Below are 21972 nucleotides of genomic sequence, written 5' to 3'. Positions count from 1 at the left end.
TTATTTTCAAATGCAAAATTATTGACATCTGATCATCCTCTACTTACAATAAGAATATTCAGAAAATACTTCTATTTTTTTTTATCCCCAAATAAGTTAAAAAGGAAGTAAAACCTCCCACCTCCATTGACGTAAGAATGGGCATGAGCTCTCCAAAGAGCAAAACTAGGACACATACTTTCCATTTTGTTGTCCCTAGTCGATTCTGCTAGTTGTCTTGATGGCAGGAATCCAGAGGTCTTTTCCCTTTCCCTCGCAAGCAAAGGTTGCGTCAATCAATCAAAACGACCATTTTTTCTGAGCACAAGTCATCAAAATGTCCTTGTTTATTACCCAAACATGTCTGGGTAATACCCAAAACATGTTTTTGTTTCCGCAGTTCAAAAACTTTGGTGGAGACTTTTGTTGAAAAATTTTGTTTATTACCATAGTTTCGATTGCGTCAAGCAGTTCATTATTGTGTTTTATTACCCAAAACATGTTTTTGTTGGCACAGTTCAAAACCTTTGGTTGAAACTTTTGTTGAAAAACTTTGTTTATTACCATAGTGCAATTGTGGCAAGCAGTTCAGTAATGTGTTTTACTACCCAAAACATGTTTTTGTTGCCACAGTTCAAAAAGTTTGGTTGAAACTTTTGTTGAAAAACTTTGTTTATTGCCATAGCTCAATTGCGTTAAACAGTTCAGTATTGTGTTTTACTACCCAAAACATGTTTTGTTCCCACAGTTCAAGAACTTTGGTTGAATTTTGTGTTGAAAGACTTTGTCTATTGTCATAGCTCAGTTCCGTTAAGCAGTTCACTATTGTGTTTTATTACCCAAGACATGTTTTTATTGCCTCACTTCAAAAACTTTGGTAGAAACTTATGTTGAAAAATCTTATTTATTACCATAGCTCAATTGCGTTAAGCGGTCAGTATTGTGTTTTGTTACCCAAAACATGTTTTTGTTGCCCCAGTTCAAAAACTTTGGTTGAAACTTTTGTTGAAAAACTTTGTTTATTGCCATAGCTCAATCGCGTTAAGCAGTTCAGTATTGTGTTTTATTACCCAAAACATGTTTTTGTTGCCACAGTTCAAAAACTTTGGTGGAAACTTTTGTTGAAAAACTTTGTTTATTACCAAAGTCCAATTGCGTCACTCAGTTCATTATTGTGTTTTATTACCCAAAACACGTTTTTGTTGTCACAGTTCAAAAACTTAGGTTGAAACTTTTGTTGAAAACTTTATTTATTACCATGGTTCAATTGCGTCAAGCAGTTCAGTATTGTGTTTTATTACCAAAAACATATTTTTGTTGCCACAGTTCAAAACTTTGGCTGAAACTTCTGTTGAAAAGCATGCTGTTGAGTTGCTGTTGTTCAAACAGCATTTAAACAACACATTTAACGTTATTTAATAACTTAACAATCTTATTTAATTTTGCTAGTTTTTGAAACTACAAATAACTTTACAACCAATTCTTTCACAGACTTTGATAATGCACGCTTAATATAAATTACAAATCATGTTGTGATTAAGTATCATGTTGTATTGTAACATATATACTTTCATGGTCTTTCCATGATGTAGCTATTCCATATATTGGTTTTTTTCTTTATTTTTATTTTCTATTTTAGTTTCCTTTCTTTTTTAAGTTGTTATGGTTTATATTCTTTCTTTTTTAACACTGAGAATGCCTTGTCGAATGGTTTGCGCGCGGTTAGTTGAGTGGCTGAGGCTCAGCCACTCCTGGCTGAGTGGTTGGCTCGCTGGCGTGGGAATTCTTTGTCCAAGGGGCACAGGTTCAATCCCAGTTGTGGCCAGTTATTTAGTTTGGGACGGGGGTCAGTGGCGTGACTCTGTAAGCTCGGCCAGAGTCGAACCAGCTCTAAACGTGTACCTGGAGAAATCTGGGGAAGGTAAGCAGGAAGGGTGTGTGAAAGCACAGGATGGTTGGCCCCCAACCCTCCATTGCACTTCCTGGCTGAATGGCCATGAAACGGAGATCAGCACCGCCGGTTTAGACCCTAAGGGTCTAGTGCCGTCTTACTTACTACTACTACTACTTGTTGAATGCATGCAATGCTAATAATACTTTTCAGATCTTCACTGGAAGATCTTTGATCTACAGCACCGGAGAAGTCACAGCCAAGGGGTGTCGTTGTCACCTTATGCCCTAGCATTGAAAGACTTCAGTCTAAGCAAGTATTGTTAAGATAAATTGCTGTAATACCTCCACTTCCTTAAAAAAAAGATAGAATAGGTATGCCGTCTTTCTCATGCTTAAAGTAGAGGGTACTCTTAGTTTTTGTTTATCTTAAGTCAGTTCATCATCGATACAAACAAAGAATGATTGGTGGTCAGTGAATAACACTGATTAAATAGTAAATAATGGAAGTAAATATAAGACAATTGTTTCAGGGATGACCCTGGCAGAACTCCTGAGTGAAGATATAAAAGAAATGGAAGAATATTTTGTGAATGCTGAGCCAAAAGTTGACATTCCTGAGAAGTATAAGGACTTCATGAAAGCCACCGATCAAGTGAACCATATAAAAGAAGAAATCGCCAACCAGGATTTAGATGGCAGTGTTGAATACGAAGGTAACAGGGTTTCCAGATTGATGTTCGTTTTATTAAGCAAAACTCTTTTGTCAAACAGTTCGTGGTAACGAACTGTAGTAAGGAGCGACCCGGCTCAATAGTAACCAAAACTCTAAAAAATAGAATTTTGATACCAATACATACATCAAAAGAATCGCATTTTAATGCTGATCTTAAATATATAAGTTTCATCAAGTTTAGTCTTACCCATCAAAAGTTACGAGCCTGAGAAAATTTGCATTATTTTAGAAAATAGGGGGAAACGCCCCCTAGAAGTCATAGAATCTTGACGAAAATCACACCATCAGATTCAGCGTATCAGAGAACCATACTGTAGAAGTTTCAAGCTCCTATCTATATAAGCTCCTACCTTATAACTATGTCTTTGGGGACGACTTACTCTCCCACAGTCCCCGTGGGAGGGGCAACAAGTTACAAACTTTGACCAGTGCTTACATATAGTAATGGTTATTGGGAAGTGTACAGGCGTTTTCAGGAGGATTTTTTTGGTTGGGGTATGGGTTGAGAAGAGGGGGATATGCTGGAGGAACTTTCCATCGATAGTTTGTCATGGGGGAAGAAAATCTCCATGAAGGGAGCGCAGGATTTACTAGCATTATTTAAAAAAAAATGAAAAAATAAATATGAAAAAGTTCTTTCAGCTGGAAGTAAGGAGCAGCATTAAAACTTAAAACAAACAGAAATTATTACCCATTTGAGGGGCTCACCTCCTCCTAATACCTCGCTCTTTACGCTAAAGTATTTTTAGTAATTTCAACTATTTATTCTACGGCTTTTGTGATTCTGGGGTCATTCTTAATGAATTGAGACAAAATTTAAACTTTAGTGTAAAGAGCGAGGATCTGACAAGGGGGGAACCCCCTCATATATGTAATAAAAATATGAGAATACAAAAGTTCTTTACGTAAGCTAATTTATAAGTTACGTTAATCTTTTACTAATAAAAATATTCGTAAAAAATTAAAAATTCTAGTTGCCTTTTTAATTAACCAAAAAATCGGAGGGCAACTAGGCTTCCTCCCCCGCTCCTTTTTTCTCAAAATCATTCGATCAAAATTATGAGAAAGCCATTTAGCCAAAAAAAAATGCAAATTTTGTTTTAATTATTCCTCTGCGGAGAGCCAAAATCAAAACATGCATTGATTCAAAAACGTCCAGAAATTAAATAAAAAAAAACAAGTTTTTTTAACTGAAAGTAAGGAGCGACATTAAAACTTAAAACGACCAGAAATTACTTCGTATATGAAAGAGGCTGCTTCCTCATCAACGCCCCGCTCTTTACGCTAAAGTTTTTTACTGTTTTAAAAGGAAGAATTGAGAGAAAGAGTCAAACTTTAGCGTAAAGAGCGAGGCGTTGATGAGGAAGCAGCCTCTTTCATATACGAAGTAATTTCTTGTCGTTTTAAGTTTTAATGTCGCTCCTTACTTTCAGTTAAAAAAACTTGTTTTTTTTATTTAATATTTAAAAGAAAACCGCATGAATGACTTGCCCAAAGGAAAGGAAAAGGGAGTAGTTCTCCCCTGAAATTAGTTTGAAGGCCATCCAAAAGAAAAGTTGTTGGATAGCTTAGAAAGCGCTATTTTCACTTTTGTTATAAAATGCGTCTGTTTTGGGCTATTTATTCTTTTTTAAGCTTGCCTAAATATCTAAAAGTACTTGAACACTTTTCACAAAATTTCTGGGACCTTGACTGTTTATTATATCAAAATGACAAAATCTATATGCCTGAAATGAAAAGGTTTAATATTTCATAGCAAAAGTAGCAAATATTTTTCTGGAAGATCTTTGTCCGGCGTTCTTATATGCAAAGGGTATATATACTTGCTAGGAGCTAGGGAATGTGTAAAGGGTATGTACACTTGAACGGAGCTAGGGAATGCGTAAAGGGTATATATACTTGATAGGAGCCAGGAAAATCCTGTCATAGTTAGGGCTGTTTTAGTATACCTAGGAGGCAAATTACCCAGTTGGACACTGTAATTCTTCCAATTTTTTTCTTACTTAAGTCTTCAAAAAAAAAACTGGTTCCCTGGCAGCCTAAAAAAATAAATCTCTTTTACCTTTAAAATTACAAAATACAAGACACAAAGTTAAAACCATGGACGTATCCAAGATTGCATCAGGGTCTACCCGTTAGCTTAGACCTAGTGGAGGGTAATTATACACAATTGTTGATCGCAAAAGTGAGATGGCTCATTATATTAGGAATTAGAAGTTCTAGCTCCTCTTATGAAGCCGGGAGCCGATTATAGAGTAACCAGCAGTTTTTCGACTCCCTTTTATTACCAGGCGATCCCACAGCATCATATGCCGCAGGATACAAGATTTTTTTGTCTCCGCCGTAATTAAAACTAGTCACAACCAAGAACAAAAAGTCTCTTCGGTGGAAAGATGGTTCCCTCAGAAAAAAGGGCCCCATTTGTAAATATGCTGTTGGAAACAGGGGCTTCATATAGTCGCTTTAGTAGGAAGCCAGACCGGTTACACTTTTCTGAAATTAGGGTCTTGCAAGGATTCTCAACATGCATGGTTGTTAATCAAAAATACGCCCTTTAAGCCTATACCAATTCAAAGCAGATCTTCCCTTGATCCTCAGCCCCAGTTTTTTACATGCAGAAATGATGTATATCTTTCGACTTATAATTAGTCTGATTATTTAGAGTATGGTCATAAGTAATTAAATACTGATAATTGCAAGTCATTGATATTGCACCATGACAGTTCTAAATCAAAGCACAGTAAGTTATCAGTAAGTTAACCCCCCCCCCAAAGGCAAGGATTATTTATACTCTACTGATACTAGATAAAGATTTCAAATTGTAGTTTATTTTTAAGCTGATCGATTTTCAATATATTTCAAGCGAATGGATTTAAATGGAAGAAATATAAAAGGATAAGTATAAAGAGTATCAAACAGTTCGTGGTAACGAACTGTATGTAAGGAGCGAACCGGCTCAATAGTAACTGAAACTCTAAAAAACAAATTTTTGAAAACAATCGATACATAAAAAAATTGGATTTTTTAAGTCCAATTCGTACCTTCACAAGGTACGAGCCTGAGAAAATTTGCTTTATTTCCGAAAAAGGGTGAAACACACCCTAAAAAGCATAGCATCTTAATGAAAATCACACCATCAGGTTCAGCGTATCAGAAAACCCTGATGTAGAGGTTTCAAGTTCCTACCTACACAAATGAGGAATTTTGTATTTTTTGCAAAAGGAAGATCACGGATAAGTGTTTATTTTTTTTTTTTTTTCAAAGATGATTTTACCGACCCAGTGGTCCTAGAATTCCGCGACAGGCTCATTCGAACAGAAATTCAAAGTTCTGGCGCCCTTTTAAGTGACCCTTTTAAGTGATCAAAATTAAGTGACAAATTTATTCTAAAAAAGAGTAAAAAAGGAAAAAATAGGATAAGAGGGTGCCAGAAAAATCTTGGGGGGTATCTCCCGGCCCCCTGCATCCGGCAGTGCTTGTCAGTAGTATTTAGCTGCTAAGTAATACTCAAATAAGTTTTTCAGTTTATATAACTATCAGTAGAAAATAATGAAAAAAAATTTTCTACCTGAAACTTGTAATTTTTCCGATTCTTTTTTTTTTTGTTTTTCGGATATTGCCGTATTTTGTCAGTTTTGCTACATTAGGCAGTGAAAATAATTCAGATAAGATAATTAGTCAAGTTAACAACGCTTTTCAGCCAAGAGATTCTAACATCGAAAATCTGTCGTTTCTCAAAGAAAACTACGCTTTCAATGAAATTCAAATCTTTTAAAACCCTGATGTAGAGGTTTCAAGTTCCTACCTGCACAAATGAGGAATTTTGTATTTTTTGCAAAAGGAAGATCAGGGATAAGTGTTTATTTTTTTTTTTTTTTTCAAAGATGATTTTACCGACCCAGTGGTCCTAGAATTCCGCGACAGGCTCATTCGAACAGAAATTCAAAGTTCTGGCGCCCTTTTAAGTGACCCTTTTAAGTGATCAAAATTAAGTGACAAATTTATTCTAAAAAAGAGTAAAAAAGGAAAAAATAGGATAAGAGGGTGCCAGAAAAATCTTGGGGGGTATCTCCCGGCCCCCTGCATCCGGCAGTGCTTGTCAGTAGTATTTAGCTGCTAAGTAATACTCAATTAAGTTTTTCAGTTTATATAACTACCAGCAGAAAATAATGGAAAAAAATTTTCTACCTGAAACTTGTAATTTTTCCGATTCTTGTTTTTTTTTTGGTTTTTCGGATATTGCCGTATTTTGTCAGTTTTGCTACGCTAGGCAGTGAAAATAATTCAGATAAACTAATTAGTCAAGTTAACAGCGCTTTTCAGCCAAGAGATTCTAACATTGAAAATCTGTCGTTTCTCAAAGAAAACTACGCTTTCAATGAAATTCAAATCTTTCTATTCTTTTGGGTACCATATGTTTTTAGATTAGTTTTTTCTATATTTTTAAATTGATGCTCGCTATTTCCAAAAACGTATACCGCATATTGAGGTTTTGTATTAAAAACCGAATTCCCAGCTTTTTTTATTTTCTAAGGTTTGGTATGTTTCCACTTAACCAATTCGAACAGTCAGATTTCATTGCACTGTACATGGTACTTCAAATTTTGTTTTATTCTTAGGCCACATTAATTGTGCCGATCCAGCTGCGAGCTTCCTATTTTTTTTGGTTCCCTATGTTTTTAGATTAGTTTTTTCTAATTTTTTCTTTTTTTTAAATTGATGCTCGCTATTTCCAAAAACTTATACCGCATATTAAGGTTCTTGATTAAAAACCGAATTCCCAGCTTTTTTTATTTTTTAAGGTTTGGTAAGTTTCCAATTAACCAATTCAAACAGTCAGATTTCATTGCACTGTCCATGGTACTTCAAATTTTGTTTTATTCTTAGGCCACATTAATGGTGCTGAGCCAGCTGCGAGCTTCCTATTCTTTTTGGTACCCTGTCTTTAGATTAGTTTTTTTCTCATTTTTTCTATTTTTTTCTAAATTGATGCTCGCTATTTTTAAAAACTTATACCGCATATTAAGGTCTTTGGTTAAAAACCGAACTCCTAGTTTTTTTGTTTTTTTTTTAATTTTTCAAGGTTTGGTAACTTTCCACTTGACCCATTCAAACAGTCATATTTCATTGCACTGTCCATGGTACTTCAAATTTTGTTTTATTCTTAGGCCACATTAATGGTGCCGAGCAAGCTGCGAGCTTCCTATTCTTTTTGGTACCCTATGTTTTTAGATTAGTTTTTTCTAATTTTTTCTTTTTTTTAAATTGATGCTCGCTATTTCCAAAAAATTATACCGCATATTAAGGTCCTTGGTTAAAAATCGAACTCCCAGTTTTTTTTTAAATTTTTCAAGGTTTGTTAACTTTCCACTTGACCCATTCAAACAGTCAGATTTCATTGCACTGTCCATGGTACTTCAAATTTTGTTTTATTCTTAGGCCACATTAATGGTGCCGAACCAGCTGCGAGCTTCCTATTCTTTTTGGTACCATATGTTTTTAGATTAATTTTTTCTTTTCTGTTTTTTTAAATTGATGCTCGCTATTTCCAAAAACTTATACCGCATATGAAGGTTTTTGATTAAAAACCGAATTCCCAGCTTTTTTTAATTTTGTAAGGTTAGGTAAGTTTCCATTTAACCAATTCAAACAGTCATATTTCATTGCTCTGTCTATGGTACTTCAAATTTTGTTTATTCTTAGGCCACATTAACGGTGCCGAGCCAGCTGCGAGCTTCCTATTCTTTTTGGTACCCTATGTTTTTAGATTAGTTTTTTCTAATTTTTTCTTTTTTTTTAAATTGATGCTCGCTATTTCCAAAAACTTATACCGCATATTAAGGTCCTTGATTAAAAACCGAATTTCTAGCTTTTTTTATTTTTTAAGGTTTGGTAAGTTTCCAATTAACCAATTCAAACAGTCAGATTTCATTGCACTGTCCATGGTACTTCAAATTTTGTTTATTCTTAGGCCACATTAATGGTGCCGAGCCAGCTGCGAGCTTCCTATTCTTTTTGGTACCATATATTTTAGATTAATTTTTTCGAATTTTTTCTATTTTTTTTTTTAAATTGATGCTCGCTATTTCCAAAACTTATACCGCATATTAAGGTCTTTGGTTAAAAACCGAACTCCCAGTTTTTTAAAAATTTTTCAAGGTTTGGTAACTTTCCACTTGACCCATTCAAACAGTCAGATTTCATTGCACTGTCCATGGTACTTCAAATTTTGTTTTATTCTTAGGCTACATTAATGGTGCCGAGCCAGCTGCGAGCTTCCTATTCTTTTTGGTACCCTATGTTTTTAGATTATTTTTTTCTAATTTTTTCTATTTTTTTTAAAATTGATGCTCGCTATTTCCAAAAACTTATACCGCATATTAAGGTCTTTGGTTAAAAAAAGAACTCCCGTTTTTTTTTAAATTTTTCAAGGTTTGGTAACTTTTTACTTAATCCATTAAAACAGTCATATTTCATTGCACTGTCCATGGTACTTCCAATTTTGTTTTATGCTTAGGCCACATTAATGGTACCGAGCAATCTGCGAGCTTCCTATTCTTTTTGGTACCTATGTTTTTAGATTAGTTTTTTCTAATTTTTTCTATTTTTTTTAAATTGATGCTCGCTATTTTCAAAAATTTATACCATATATTAAGGTCTTTGGTTAAAAACCGAACTCCCAGTTTTTTTTTAATTTTTCAAGGTTTGGTAACTTTCCACTTAACCCATTCAAATAGTCATATGTCATTGCACTGTCCATGATACTTCAAATTATTTTTTTAGATTATTTTTTTTTTATTATTTTTTTTTTTTAATTGATGCTCGTTATTTCCAAAAACTTATACCGCATATGAAGGTTTTTGATTAAAAACCGAATTCCTAGCTTTTTTTAATTTTGTAAGGTTGGGTAAGTTTTCATTTAACCAATTCAAACAGTCAGATTTCATTGCACTGTCTATGGTACTTCAAATTTTGTTTTATTCTTAAGCCACATTAATGGTGCCGAGCCAGCTGCGAGCTTCCTATTCTTTTTGGTACCTATGTTTTTAGATTAGTTTTTTCTATTGTTTTTAAATTGATGCTCGCTATTTCCAAAACCTTATACCGCATATTAAGTTCTTTGGTTAAAAACCGAACTCCCAGTTTTTTAAAAATTTATCAAGGTTTGGTAACTTTCCACTTGACCCATTCAAACAGTCAGATTTCATTGCACTGTCCATGGTACTTCAAATTTTGTTTTATTCTTAGGCCACATTAATGATGCCGAGCAAGGTGCGAGCTTCCTATTCTTTTTGGTACCCTATGTTTTTAGATTAGTTTTTTCTTATTTTTTCTATTTTTTTTTTAAATTGATGCTCGCTATTTTCAAAAACTTATACCGCATATTAAGGTCTTTGGTTAAAAACCGAACTCCCAGTTTTTTTTTAAATTTTTCAAGGTTTGGTAACTTTCCACTTGACCCATTCAAACAGTCATATTTCATTGCACTGTCCATGGTACTTTAAATTTTGTTTTATTCTTAGGCCACATTAATGGTGCCGAGCCAGGTGCGAGCTTCCTATTCTTTTTGGTACCCTATGTTTTTAGATTAGTTTTTTCTTATTTTTTCTATTTTTTTTTTTTAAATTGATGCTCGCTATTTTCAAAAACTTATACCGCATATTAAGGTCTTTGGTTAAAAACCGAACTCCCAGTTTTTTTTTTAAATTTTTCAAGGTTTGGTAACTTTCCACTTGACCCATTCAAACAGTCATATTTCATTGCACTGTCCATGGTACTTCAAATTTTGTTTTATTCTTAGGCCACATTAATGGTGCCGAGCCAGGTGCGAGCTTCCTATTCTTTTTGGTACCCTATGTTTTTAGATTAGTTTTTTCTTATTTTTTCTATTTTTTTTTTTTTTAAATTGATGCTCGCTATTTTCAAAAACTTATACCGCATATTAAGGTCTTTGGTTAAAAACCGAACTCCCAGTTTTTTTTTAAATTTTTCAAGGTTTGGTAACTTTCCACTTGACCCATTCAAACAGTCATATTTCATTGCACTGTCCATGGTACTTCAAATTTTGTTTTATTCTTAGGCCACATTAATGGTGCCGAGCCAGGTGCGAGCTTCCTATTCTTTTTGGTACCCTATGTTTTTAGATTAGTTTTTTCTTATTTTTTCTATTTTTTTTTTTTAAATTGATGCTCGCTATTTTCAAAAACTTATACCGCATATTAAGGTCTTTGGTTAAAAACCGAACTCCCAGTTTTTTTTTAAATTTTTCAAGGTTTGGTAACTTTCCACTTGACCCATTCAAACAGTCATATTTCACTGCACTGTCCATGGTACTTCAAATTTTGTTTTATTCTTAGGCCACATTAATGGTGCCGAGCCAGGTGCGAGCTTCCTATTCTTTTTGGTACCCTATGTTTTTAGATTAGTTTTTCTTATTTTTTCTATTTTTTTTTTTTAAATTGATGCTCGCTATTTTCAAAAACTTATACCGCATATTAAGGTCTTTGGTTAAAAACCGAACTCCCAGTTTTTTTTTAAATTTTTCAAGGTTTGGTAACTTTCCACTTGACCCATTCAAACAGTCAGATTTCATTGCACTGTCCATGGTACTTTAAATTTTGTTTTATTCTTAGGCCACATTAATGGTGCCGAACCAGGTGCGAGCTTCCTATTCTTTTTGGTACCCTATGTTTTTAGATTAGTTTTTTCTTATTTTTTCTATTTTTTTTTTTAAATTGATGCTCGCTATTTTCAAAAACTTATACCGCATATTAAGGTCTTTGGTTAAAAACCGAACTCCCAGTTTTTTTTTAAATTTTTCAAGGTTTGGTAACTTTCCACTTGACCCATTCAAACAGTCATATTTCATTGCACTGTCCATGGTACTTCAAATTTTGTTTTATTCTTAGGCCACATTAATGGTGCCGAGCCAGGTGCGAGCTTCCTATTCTTTTTGGTACCCTATGTTTTTAGATTAGTTTTTTCTTATTTTTTCTATTTTTTTTTTTTAAATTGATGCTCGCTATTTTCAAAAATTTATACCGCATATTAAGGTCTTTGGTTAAAAACCGAACTCCCAGTTTTTTTTTAAATTTTTCAAGGTTTGGTAACTTTCCACTTGACCCATTCAAACAGTCATATTTCATTGCACTGTCCATGGTACTTCAAATTTTGTTTTATTCTTAGGCCACATTAATGGTGCCGAGCCAGGTGCGAGCTTCCTATTCTTTTTGGTACCCTATGTTTTTAGATTAGTTTTTTCTTATTTTTTCTATTTTTTTTTTTAAATTGATGCTCGCTATTTTCAAAAACTTATACCGCATATTAAGGTCTTTGGTTAAAAACCGAACTCCCAGTTTTTTTTTAAATTTTTCAAGGTTTGGTAACTTTCCACTTGACCCATTCAAACAGTCATATTTCACTGCACTGTCCATGGTACTTCAAATTTTGTTTTATTCTTAGGCCACATTAATGGTGCCGAGCCAGGTGCGAGCTTCCTATTCTTTTTGGTACCCTATGTTTTTAGATTAGTTTTTCTTATTTTTTCTATTTTTTTTTTTAAATTGATGCTCGCTATTTTCAAAAACTTATACCGCATATTAAGGTCTTTGGTTAAAAACCGAACTCCCAGTTTTTTTTTAAATTTTTCAAGGTTTGGTAACTTTCCACTTGACCCATTCAAACAGTCATATTTCATTGCACTGTCCATGGTACTTTAAATTTTGTTTTATTCTTAGGCCACATTAATGGTGCCGAGCCAGGTGCGAGCTTCCTATTCTTTTTGGTACCCTATGTTTTTAGAATAGTTTTTTCTTATTTTTTCTATTTTTTTTTTTAAATTGATGCTCGCTATTTTCAAAAACTTATACCGCATATTAAGGTCTTTGGTTAAAAACCGAACTCCCAGTTTTTTTTTAAATTTTTCAAGGTTTGGTAACTTTCCACTTGACCCATTCAAACAGTCATATTTCATTGCACTGTCCATGGTACTTCAAATTTTGTTTTATTCTTAGGCCACATTAATGGTGCCGAGCCAGGTGCGAGCTTCCTATTCTTTTTGGTACCCTATGTTTTTAGATTAGTTTTTTCTTATTTTTTCTATTTTTTTTTTTTAAATTGATGCTCGCTATTTTCAAAAACTTATACCGCATATTAAGGTCTTTGGTTAAAAACCGAACTCCCAGTTTTTTTTTAAATTTTTCAAGGTTTGGTAACTTTCCACTTGACCCATTCAAACAGTCATATTTCATTGCACTGTCCATGGTACTTCAAATTTTGTTTTATTCTTAGGCCACATTAATGGTGCCGAGCCAGGTGCGAGCTTCCTATTCTTTTTGGTACCCTATGTTTTTAGATTAGTTTTTTCTTATTTTTTCTATTTTTTTTTTTAAATTGATGCTCGCTATTTTCAAAAACTTATACCGCATATTAAGGTCTTTGGTTAAAAACCGAACTCCCAGTTTTTTTTTAAATTTTTCAAGGTTTGGTAACTTTCCACTTGACCCATTCAAACAGTCAGATTTCATTGCACTGTCCATGGTACTTCAAATTTTATTTTATTCTTAGGCCACATTAATGGTGCCGAGCCAGGTGCGAGCTTCCTATTCTTTTTGGTACCCTATGTTTTTAGATTAGTTTTTTCTTATTTTTTCTATTTTTTTTTTTAAATTGATGCTCGCTATTTTCAAAAACTTATACCGCATATTAAGGTCTTTGGTTAAAAACCGAACTCCCAGTTTTTTTTTAAATTTTTCAAGGTTTGGTAACTTTCCACTTGACCCATTCAAACAGTCATATTTCATTGCACTGTCCATGGTACTTTAAATTTTGTTTTATTCTTAGGCCACATTAATGGTGCCGAGCCAGGTGCGAGCTTCCTATTCTTTTTGGTACCCTATGTTTTTAGATTAGTTTTTTCTTATTTTTTCTATTTTTTTTTTTAAATTGATGCTCGCTATTTTCAAAAACTTATACCGCATATTAAGGTCTTTGGTTAAAAACCGAACTCCCAGTTTTTTTTTAAATTTTTCAAGGTTTGGTAACTTTCCACTTGACCCATTCAAACAGTCATATTTCATTGCACTGTCCATGGTACTTCAAATTTTGTTTTATTCTTAGGCCACATTAATGGTGCCGAGCCAGGTGCGAGCTTCCTATTCTTTTTGGTACCCTATGTTTTTAGATTAGTTTTTTCTTATTTTTTCTATTTTTTTTTTTAAATTGATGCTCGCTATTTTCAAAAACTTATACCGCATATTAAGGTCTTTGGTTAAAAACCGAACTCCCAGTTTTTTTTTAAATTTTTCAAGGTTTGGTAACTTTCCACTTGACCCATTCAAACAGTCATATTTCATTGCACTGTCCATGGTACTTCAAATTTTGTTTTATTCTTAGGCCACATTAATGGTGCCGAGCCAGGTGCGAGCTTCCTATTCTTTTTGGTACCCTATGTTTTTAGATTAGTTTTTTCTTATTTTTTCTATTTTTTTTTTTAAATTGATGCTCGCTATTTTCAAAAACTTATACCGCATATTAAGGTCTTTGGTTAAAAACCGAACTCCCAGTTTTTTTTTAAATTTTTCAAGGTTTGTTAACTTTCCACTTGACCCATTCAAACAGTCATATTTCATTGCACTGTCCATGGTACTTCAAATTTTATTTTATTCTTAGGCCACATTAATGGTGCCGAGCCAGGTGCGAGCTTCCTATTCTTTTTGGTACCCTATGTTTTTAGATTAGTTTTTTCTTATTTTTTCTATTTTTTTTTTTAAATTGATGCTCGCTATTTTCAAAAACTTATACCGCATATTAAGGTCTTTGGTTAAAAACCGAACTCCCAGTTTTTTTTTAAATTTTTCAAGGTTTGGTAACTTTCCACTTGACCCATTCAAACAGTCATATTTCATTGCACTGTCCATGGTACTTCAAATTTTGTTTTATTCTTAGGCCACATTAATGGTGCCGAGCCAGGTGCGAGCTTCCTATTCTTTTTGGTACCCTATGTTTTTAGATTAGTTTTTTCTTATTTTTTCTATTTTTTTTTTTTTAAATTGATGCTCGCTATTTTCAAAAACTTATACCGCATATTAAGGTCTTTATTTTAATACCGCATATTAACCGAACTCCCAGTTTTTTTTTAAATTTTTCAAGGTTTGGTAATTTTCCACTTGACCCATTCAAACAGTCATATTTCATTGCACTGTCCATGGTACTTCAAATTTTGTTTTATTCTTAGGCCACATTAATGGTGCCGAGCCAGGTGCGAGCTTCCTATTCTTTTTGGTACCCTATGTTTTTAGATTAGTTTTTTCTTATTTTTTCTATTTTTTTTTTTAAATTGATGCTCGCTATTTTCAAAAACTTATACCGCATATTAAGGTCTTTGTTTAAAAACCGAACTCCCAGTTTTTTTTTAAATTTTTCAAGGTTTGGTAACTTTCCACTTGACCCATTCAAACAGTCATATTTCACTGCACTGTCCATGGTACTTCAAATTTTGTTTTATTCTTAGGCCACATTAATGGTGCCGAACCAGCTGCGAGCTTCCTATTCTTTTTGGTACCATATATTTTAGATCAGTTTTTCGAATTTTTTCTGTTTTTTTAAATTGATGATCGCTATTTCCAAAAACTTATACCGCATATTAAGGTCTTTGGTTAAAAATCGAACTCCCAGTTTTTTTTTAAATTTTTCAAGGTTTGTTAACTTTCCACTTGACCCATTCAAACAGTCATATTTCATTGCACTGTCCATGGTACTTTAAATTTTGTTTTATTCTTAGGCCACATTAATGGTGCCGAGCCAGGTGCGAGCTTCCTATTCTTTTTGGTACCCTATGTTTTTAGATTAGTTTTTTCTTATTTTTTCTATTTTTTTTTTTAAATTGATGCTCGCTATTTTCAAAAACTTATACCGCATATTAAGGTCTTTGGTTAAAAACCGAACTCCCAGTTTTTTTTTAAATTTTTCAAGGTTTGGTAACTTTCCACTTGACCCATTCAAACAGTCATATTTCATTGCACTGTCCATGGTACTTCAAATTTTGTTTTATTCTTAGGCCACATTAATGGTGCCGAGCCAGGTGCGAGCTTCCTATTCTTTTTGGTACCCTATGTTTTTAGATTAGTTTTTTCTTATTTTTTCTATTTTTTTTTTTTTAATTGATGCTCGTTATTTCCAAAAACTTATACCGCATATGAAGGTTTTTGATTAAAAACCGAATTCCCGGTTTTTTTTTTTATTTTTGAAGGTTGAGTAAGTTTCCACTTGACCCATTCAAACAGTCATATTTCATTGCACTGTCCATGGTACTTCAAATTTTGTTTCATTCTTAGGTCACATTAATGGTGCCGAGCCAGGTGCGAGCTTCCTATTCTTTTTGGTACCCTATGTTTTTAGATTAGTTTTTTCTTATTTTTTCTATTTTTTTTTTTAAATTGATGCTCGCTATTTTCAAAAACTTATACCGCATATTAAGGTCTTTGGTTAAAAACCGAACTCCCAGTTTTTTTTTAAATTTTTCAAGGTTTGGTAACTTTCCACTTGACCCATTCAAACAGTCATATTTCATTGCACTGTCCATGGTACTTCAAATTTTATTTTATTCTTAGGCCACATTAATGGTGCCGAGCCAGGTGCGAGCTTCCTATTCTTTTTGGTACCCTATGTTTTTAGATTAGTTTTTTCTTATTTTTTCTATTTTTTTTTTTAAATTGATGCTCGCTATTTTCAAAAACTTATACCGCATATTAAGGTCTTTGGTTAAAAACCGAACTCCCAGTTTTTTTTTAAATTTTTCAAGGTTTGGTAACTTTCCACTTGACCCATTCAAACAGTCATATTTCATTGCACTGTCCATGGTACTTCAAATTTTGTTTTATTCTTAGGCCACATTAATGGTGCCGAGCCAGGTGCGAGCTTCCTATTCTTTTTGGTACCCTATGTTTTTAGATTAGTTTTTTCTTATTTTTTCTATTTTTTTTTTTAAATTGATGCTCGCTATTTTCAAAAACTTATACCGCATATTAAGGTCTTTGGTTAAAAACCGAACTCCCAGTTTTTTTTTAAATTTTTCAAGGTTTGGTAACTTTCCACTTGACCCATTCAAACAGTCATATGTCATTGCACTGTCCATGGTACTTCAAATTTTGTTTTATTCTTAGGCCACATTAATGGTGCCGAGCCAGGTGCGAGCTTCCTATTCTTTTTGGTACCCTATGTTTTTAGATTAGTTTTTTCTTATTTTTTCTATTTTTTTTTTAAATTGATGCTCGCTATTTTCAAAAACTTATACCGCATATTAAGGTCTTTGGTTAAAAACCGAACTCCCAGTTTTTTTTAAATTTTTCAAGGTTTGGTAATTTTCCACTTGACCCATTCAAACAGTCATATTTCATTGCACTGTCCATGGTACTTCAAATTTTGTTTTATTCTTAGGCCACATTAATGGTGCCGAGCCAGGTGCGAGCTTCCTATTCTTTTTGGTACCCTATGTTTTTAGATTAGTTTTTTCTTATTTTTTCTATTTTTTTTTTTTAAATTGATGCTCGCTATTTTCAAAAACTTATACCGCATATTAAGGTCTTTATTTTAATACCGCATATTAACCGAACTCCCAGTTTTTTTTTAAATTTTTCAAGGTTTGGTAATTTTCCACTTGACCCATTCAAACAGTCATATTTCATTGCACTGTCCATGGTACTTCAAATTTTGTTTTATTCTTAGGCCACATTAATGGTGCCGAGCCAGGTGCGAGCTTCCTATTCTTTTTGGTACCCTATGTTTTTAGATTAGTTTTTTCTTATTTTTTCTATTTTTTTTAAATTGATGCTCGCTATTTTCAAAAACTTATACCGCATATTAAGGTCTTTGGTTAAAAACCGAACTCCCAGTTTTTTTTTAAATTTTTCAAGGTTTGGTAACTTTCCACTTGACCCATTCAAACAGTCATATTTCACTGCACTGTCCATGGTACTTCAAATTTTGTTTTATTCTTAGGCCACATTAATGGTGCCGAGCCAGGTGCGAGCTTCCTATTCTTTTGGTACCCTATGTTTTTAGATTAGTTTTTCTTATTTTTTCTATTTTTTTTTTTAAATTGATGCTCGCTATTTTCAAAAACTTATACCGCATATTAAGGTCTTTGGTTAAAAACCGAACTCCCAGTTTTTTTTTAAATTTTTCAAGGTTTGGTAACTTTCCACTTGACCCATTCAAACAGTCATATTTCATTGCACTGTCCATGGTACTTCAAATTTTGTTTTATTCTTAGGCCACATTAATGGTGCCGAGCCAGGTGCGAGCTTCCTATTCTTTTTGGTACCCTATGTTTTTAGATTAGTTTTTTCTTATTTTTTCTATTTTTTTTAAATTGATGCTCGCTATTTTCAAAAACTTATACCGCATATTAAGGTCTTTGGTTAAAAACCGAACTCCCAGTTTTTTTTAAATTTTTCAAGGTTTGGTAATTTTCCACTTGACCCATTCAAACAGTCATATTTCATTGCACTGTCCATGGTACTTCAAATTTTGTTTTATTCTTAGGCCACATTAATGGTGCCGAGCCAGGTGCGAGCTTCCTATTCTTTTTGGTACCCTATGTTTTTAGATTAGTTTTTTCTTATTTTTTCTATTTTTTTTTTTAAATTGATGCTCGCTATTTTCAAAAACTTATACCGCATATTAAGGTCTTTATTTTAATACCGCATATTAACCGAACTCCCAGTTTTTTTTTAAATTTTTCAAGGTTTGGTAATTTTCCACTTGACCCATTCAAACAGTCATATTTCATTGCACTGTCCATGGTACTTCAAATTTGTTTTATTCTTAGGCCACATTAATGGTGCCGAGCCAGGTGCGAGCTTCCTATTCTTTTTGGTACCCTATGTTTTTAGATTAGTTTTTTCTTATTTTTTCTATTTTTTTTTTTAAATTGATGCTCGCTATTTTCAAAAACTTATACCGCATATTAAGGTCTTTGGTTAAAAACCGAACTCCCAGTTTTTTTTTAAATTTTTCAAGGTTTGGTAACTTTCCACTTGACCCATTCAAACAGTCATATTTCACTGCACTGTCCATGGTACTTCAAATTTTGTTTTATTCTTAGGCCACATTAATGGTGCCGAGCCAGGTGCGAGCTTCCTATTCTTTTTGGTACCCTATGTTTTTAGATTAGTTTTTCTTATTTTTTCTATTTTTTTTTTTTAAATTGATGCTCGCTATTTTCAAAAACTTATACCGCATATTAAGGTCTTTGGTTAAAAACCGAACTCCCAGTTTTTTTTTAAATTTTTCAAGGTTTGGTAACTTTCCACTTGACCCATTCAAACAGTCATATTTCATTGCACTGTCCATGGTACTTCAAATTTTGTTTTATTCTTAGGCCACATTAATGGTGCCGAGCCAGGTGCGAGCTTCCTATTCTTTTTGGTACCCTATGTTTTTAGATTAGTTTTTCTTATTTTTTCTATCAGTCATATTTCATTGCACTGTCCATGGTACTTCAAATTTTGTTTTATTCTTAGGCCACATTAATGGTGCCGAGCCAGGTGCGAGCTTCCTATTCTTTTTGGTACCCTATGTTTTTAGATTAGTTTTTTCTTATTTTTTCTATTTTTTTTTTTAAATTGATGCTCGCTATTTTCAAAAACTTATACCGCATATTAAGGTCTTTGGTTAAAAACCGAACTCCCAGTTTTTTTTTAAATTTTTCAAGGTTTGGTAACTTTCCACTTGACCCATTCAAACAGTCATATTTCATTGCACTGTCCATGGTACTTCAAATTTTGTTTTATTCTTAGGCCACATTAATGGTGCCGAGCCAGGTGCGAGCTTCCTATTCTTTTTGGTACCCTATGTTTTTAGATTAGTTTTTTCTTATTTTTTCTATTTTTTTTTTTAAATTGATGCTCGCTATTTTCAAAAACTTATACCGCATATTAAGGTCTTTGGTTAAAAACCGAACTCCCAGTTTTTTTTTAAATTTTTCAAGGTTTGGTAACTTTCCACTTGACCCATTCAAACAGTCATATTTCATTGCACTGTCCATGGTACTTCAAATTTTGTTTTATTCTTAGGCCACATTAATGGTGCCGAGCCAGGTGCGAGATTCCTATTCTTTTTGGTACCCTATGTTTTTAGATTAGTTTTTTCTTATTTTTTCTATTTTTTTTTTTAAATTGATGCTCGCTATTTTCAAAAACTTATACCGCATATTAAGGTCTTTGGTTAAAAATCGAACTCCCAGTTTTTTTTTAAATTTTTCAAGGTTTGGTAAGTTTCCACTTGACCCATTCAAACAGTAATTTGTCATTGCACTGTCCATGGTACTTCAAATTTTGTTTTATTCTTAGGTCACATTAATGGTGATGAACCAGCTGCGAGCTTCCTATTCTTTTTGGTACCCTATGTTTTTAGATTAGTTTTTTCTTATTTTTTCTATTTTTTTTTTTAAATTGATGCTCGCTATTTTCAAAAACTTATACCGCATATTAAGGTCTTTGGTTAAAAACCGAACTCCCAGTTTTTTTTTAAATTTTTCAAGGTTTGGTAACTTTCCACTTGACCCATTCAAACAGTCATATTTCATTGCACTGTCCATGGTACTTCAAATTTTGTTTTATTCTTAGGCCACATTAATGGTGCCGAGCCAGGTGCGAGCTTCCTATTCTTTTTGGTACCCTATGTTTTTAGATTAGTTTTTTCTTATTTTTTCTATTTTTTTTTTTAAATTGATGCTCGCTATTTTCAAAAACTTATACCGCATATTAAGGTCTTTGGTTAAAAACCGAACTCCCAGTTTTTTTTTAAATTTTTCAAGGTTTGGTAACTTTCCACTTGACCCATTCAAACAGTCATATTTCATTGCACTGTCCATGGTACTTCAAATTTTGTTTTATTCTTAGGCCACATTAATGGTGCCGAGCCAGGTGCGAGCTTCCTATTCTTTTTGGTACCCTATGTTTTTAGATTAGTTTTTTCTTATTTTTTCTATTTTTTTTTTAAATTGATGCTCGCTATTTTCAAAAACTTATACCGCATATTAAGGTCTTTGGTTAAAAACCGAACTCCCAGTTTTTTTTAAATTTTTCAAGGTTTGGTAATTTTCCACTTGACCCATTCAAACAGTCATATTTCATTGCACTGTCCATGGTACTTCAAATTTTGTTTTATTCTTAGGCCACATTAATGGTGCCGAGCCAGGTGCGAGCTTCCTATTCTTTTTGGTACCCTATGTTTTTAGATTAGTTTTTTCTTATTTTTTCTATTTTTTTTTTTTTAAATTGATGCTCGCTATTTTCAAAAACTTATACCGCATATTAAGGTCTTTATTTTAATACCGCATATTAACCGAACTCCCAGTTTTTTTTAAATTTTTCAAGGTTTGGTAATTTTCCACTTGACCCATTCAAACAGTCATATTTCATTGCACTGTCCATGGTACTTCAAATTTTGTTTTATTCTTAGGCCACATTAATGGTGCCGAGCCAGGTGCGAGCTTCCTATTCTTTTTGGTACCCTATGTTTTTAGATTAGTTTTTTCTTATTTTTTCTATTTTTTTTTTTAAATTGATGCTCGCTATTTTCAAAAACTTATACCGCATATTAAGGTCTTTGGTTAAAAACCGAACTCCCAGTTTTTTTTTAAATTTTTCAAGGTTTGGTAACTTTCCACTTGACCCATTCAAACAGTCATATTTCATTGCACTGTCCATGGTACTTCAAATTTTGTTTTATTCTTAGGCCACATTAATGGTGCCGAGCCAGGTGCGAGCTTCCTATTCTTTTTGGTACCCTATGTTTTTAGATTAGTTTTTTCTTATTTTTTCTATTTTTTTTTTAAATTGATGCTCGCTATTTTCAAAAACTTATACCGCATATTAAGGTCTTTGGTTAAAAACCGAACTCCCAGTTTTTTTTAAATTTTTCAAGGTTTGGTAATTTTCCACTTGACCCATTCAAACAGTCATATTTCATTGCACTGTCCATGGTACTTCAAATTTTGTTTTATTCTTAGGCCACATTAATGGTGCCGAGCCAGGTGCGAGCTTCCTATTCTTTTTGGTACCCTATGTTTTTAGATTAGTTTTTTCTTATTTTTTCTATTTTTTTTTTTTTAAATTGATGCTCGCTATTTTCAAAAACTTATACCGCATATTAAGGTCTTTATTTTAATACCGCATATTAACCGAACTCCCAGTTTTTTTTTAAATTTTTCAAGGTTTGGTAATTTTCCACTTGACCCATTCAAACAGTCATATTTCATTGCACTGTCCATGGTACTTCAAATTTTGTTTTATTCTTAGGCCACATTAATGGTGCCGAGCCAGGTGCGAGCTTCCTATTCTTTTTGGTACCCTATGTTTTTA

The 21972-nt window shown here is 33.1% G+C and overlaps 1 protein-coding gene across 4 annotated transcripts in view; it reads left to right on the top strand.

Annotated features, from left to right (window-relative positions):
* The window catches only part of LOC136027883 (myb/SANT-like DNA-binding domain-containing protein 3), a 105939-nt gene that overhangs the window by 37867 nt on the left and 46100 nt on the right, over window positions 1-21972 (top strand). For all 4 annotated transcript variants that reach the window (XM_065705300.1, XM_065705299.1, XM_065705301.1 and 1 more), the window contains exon 4: window positions 2403-2585. In XM_065705300.1, the coding sequence (XP_065561372.1) occupies window positions 2403-2585 (183 nt within the window). The remainder of the gene's footprint in view (window positions 1-2402; window positions 2586-21972) is intronic.

The sequence above is a fragment of the Artemia franciscana genome, chromosome 6, assembly GCF_032884065.1.
Source record: "Artemia franciscana chromosome 6, ASM3288406v1, whole genome shotgun sequence".
Lineage (NCBI taxonomy): Eukaryota > Metazoa > Arthropoda > Branchiopoda > Anostraca > Artemiidae > Artemia > Artemia franciscana.
The sequence above is the reverse complement of the archived record's forward strand: the minus strand, read 5'-3'. Positions and strand labels throughout refer to the sequence as shown.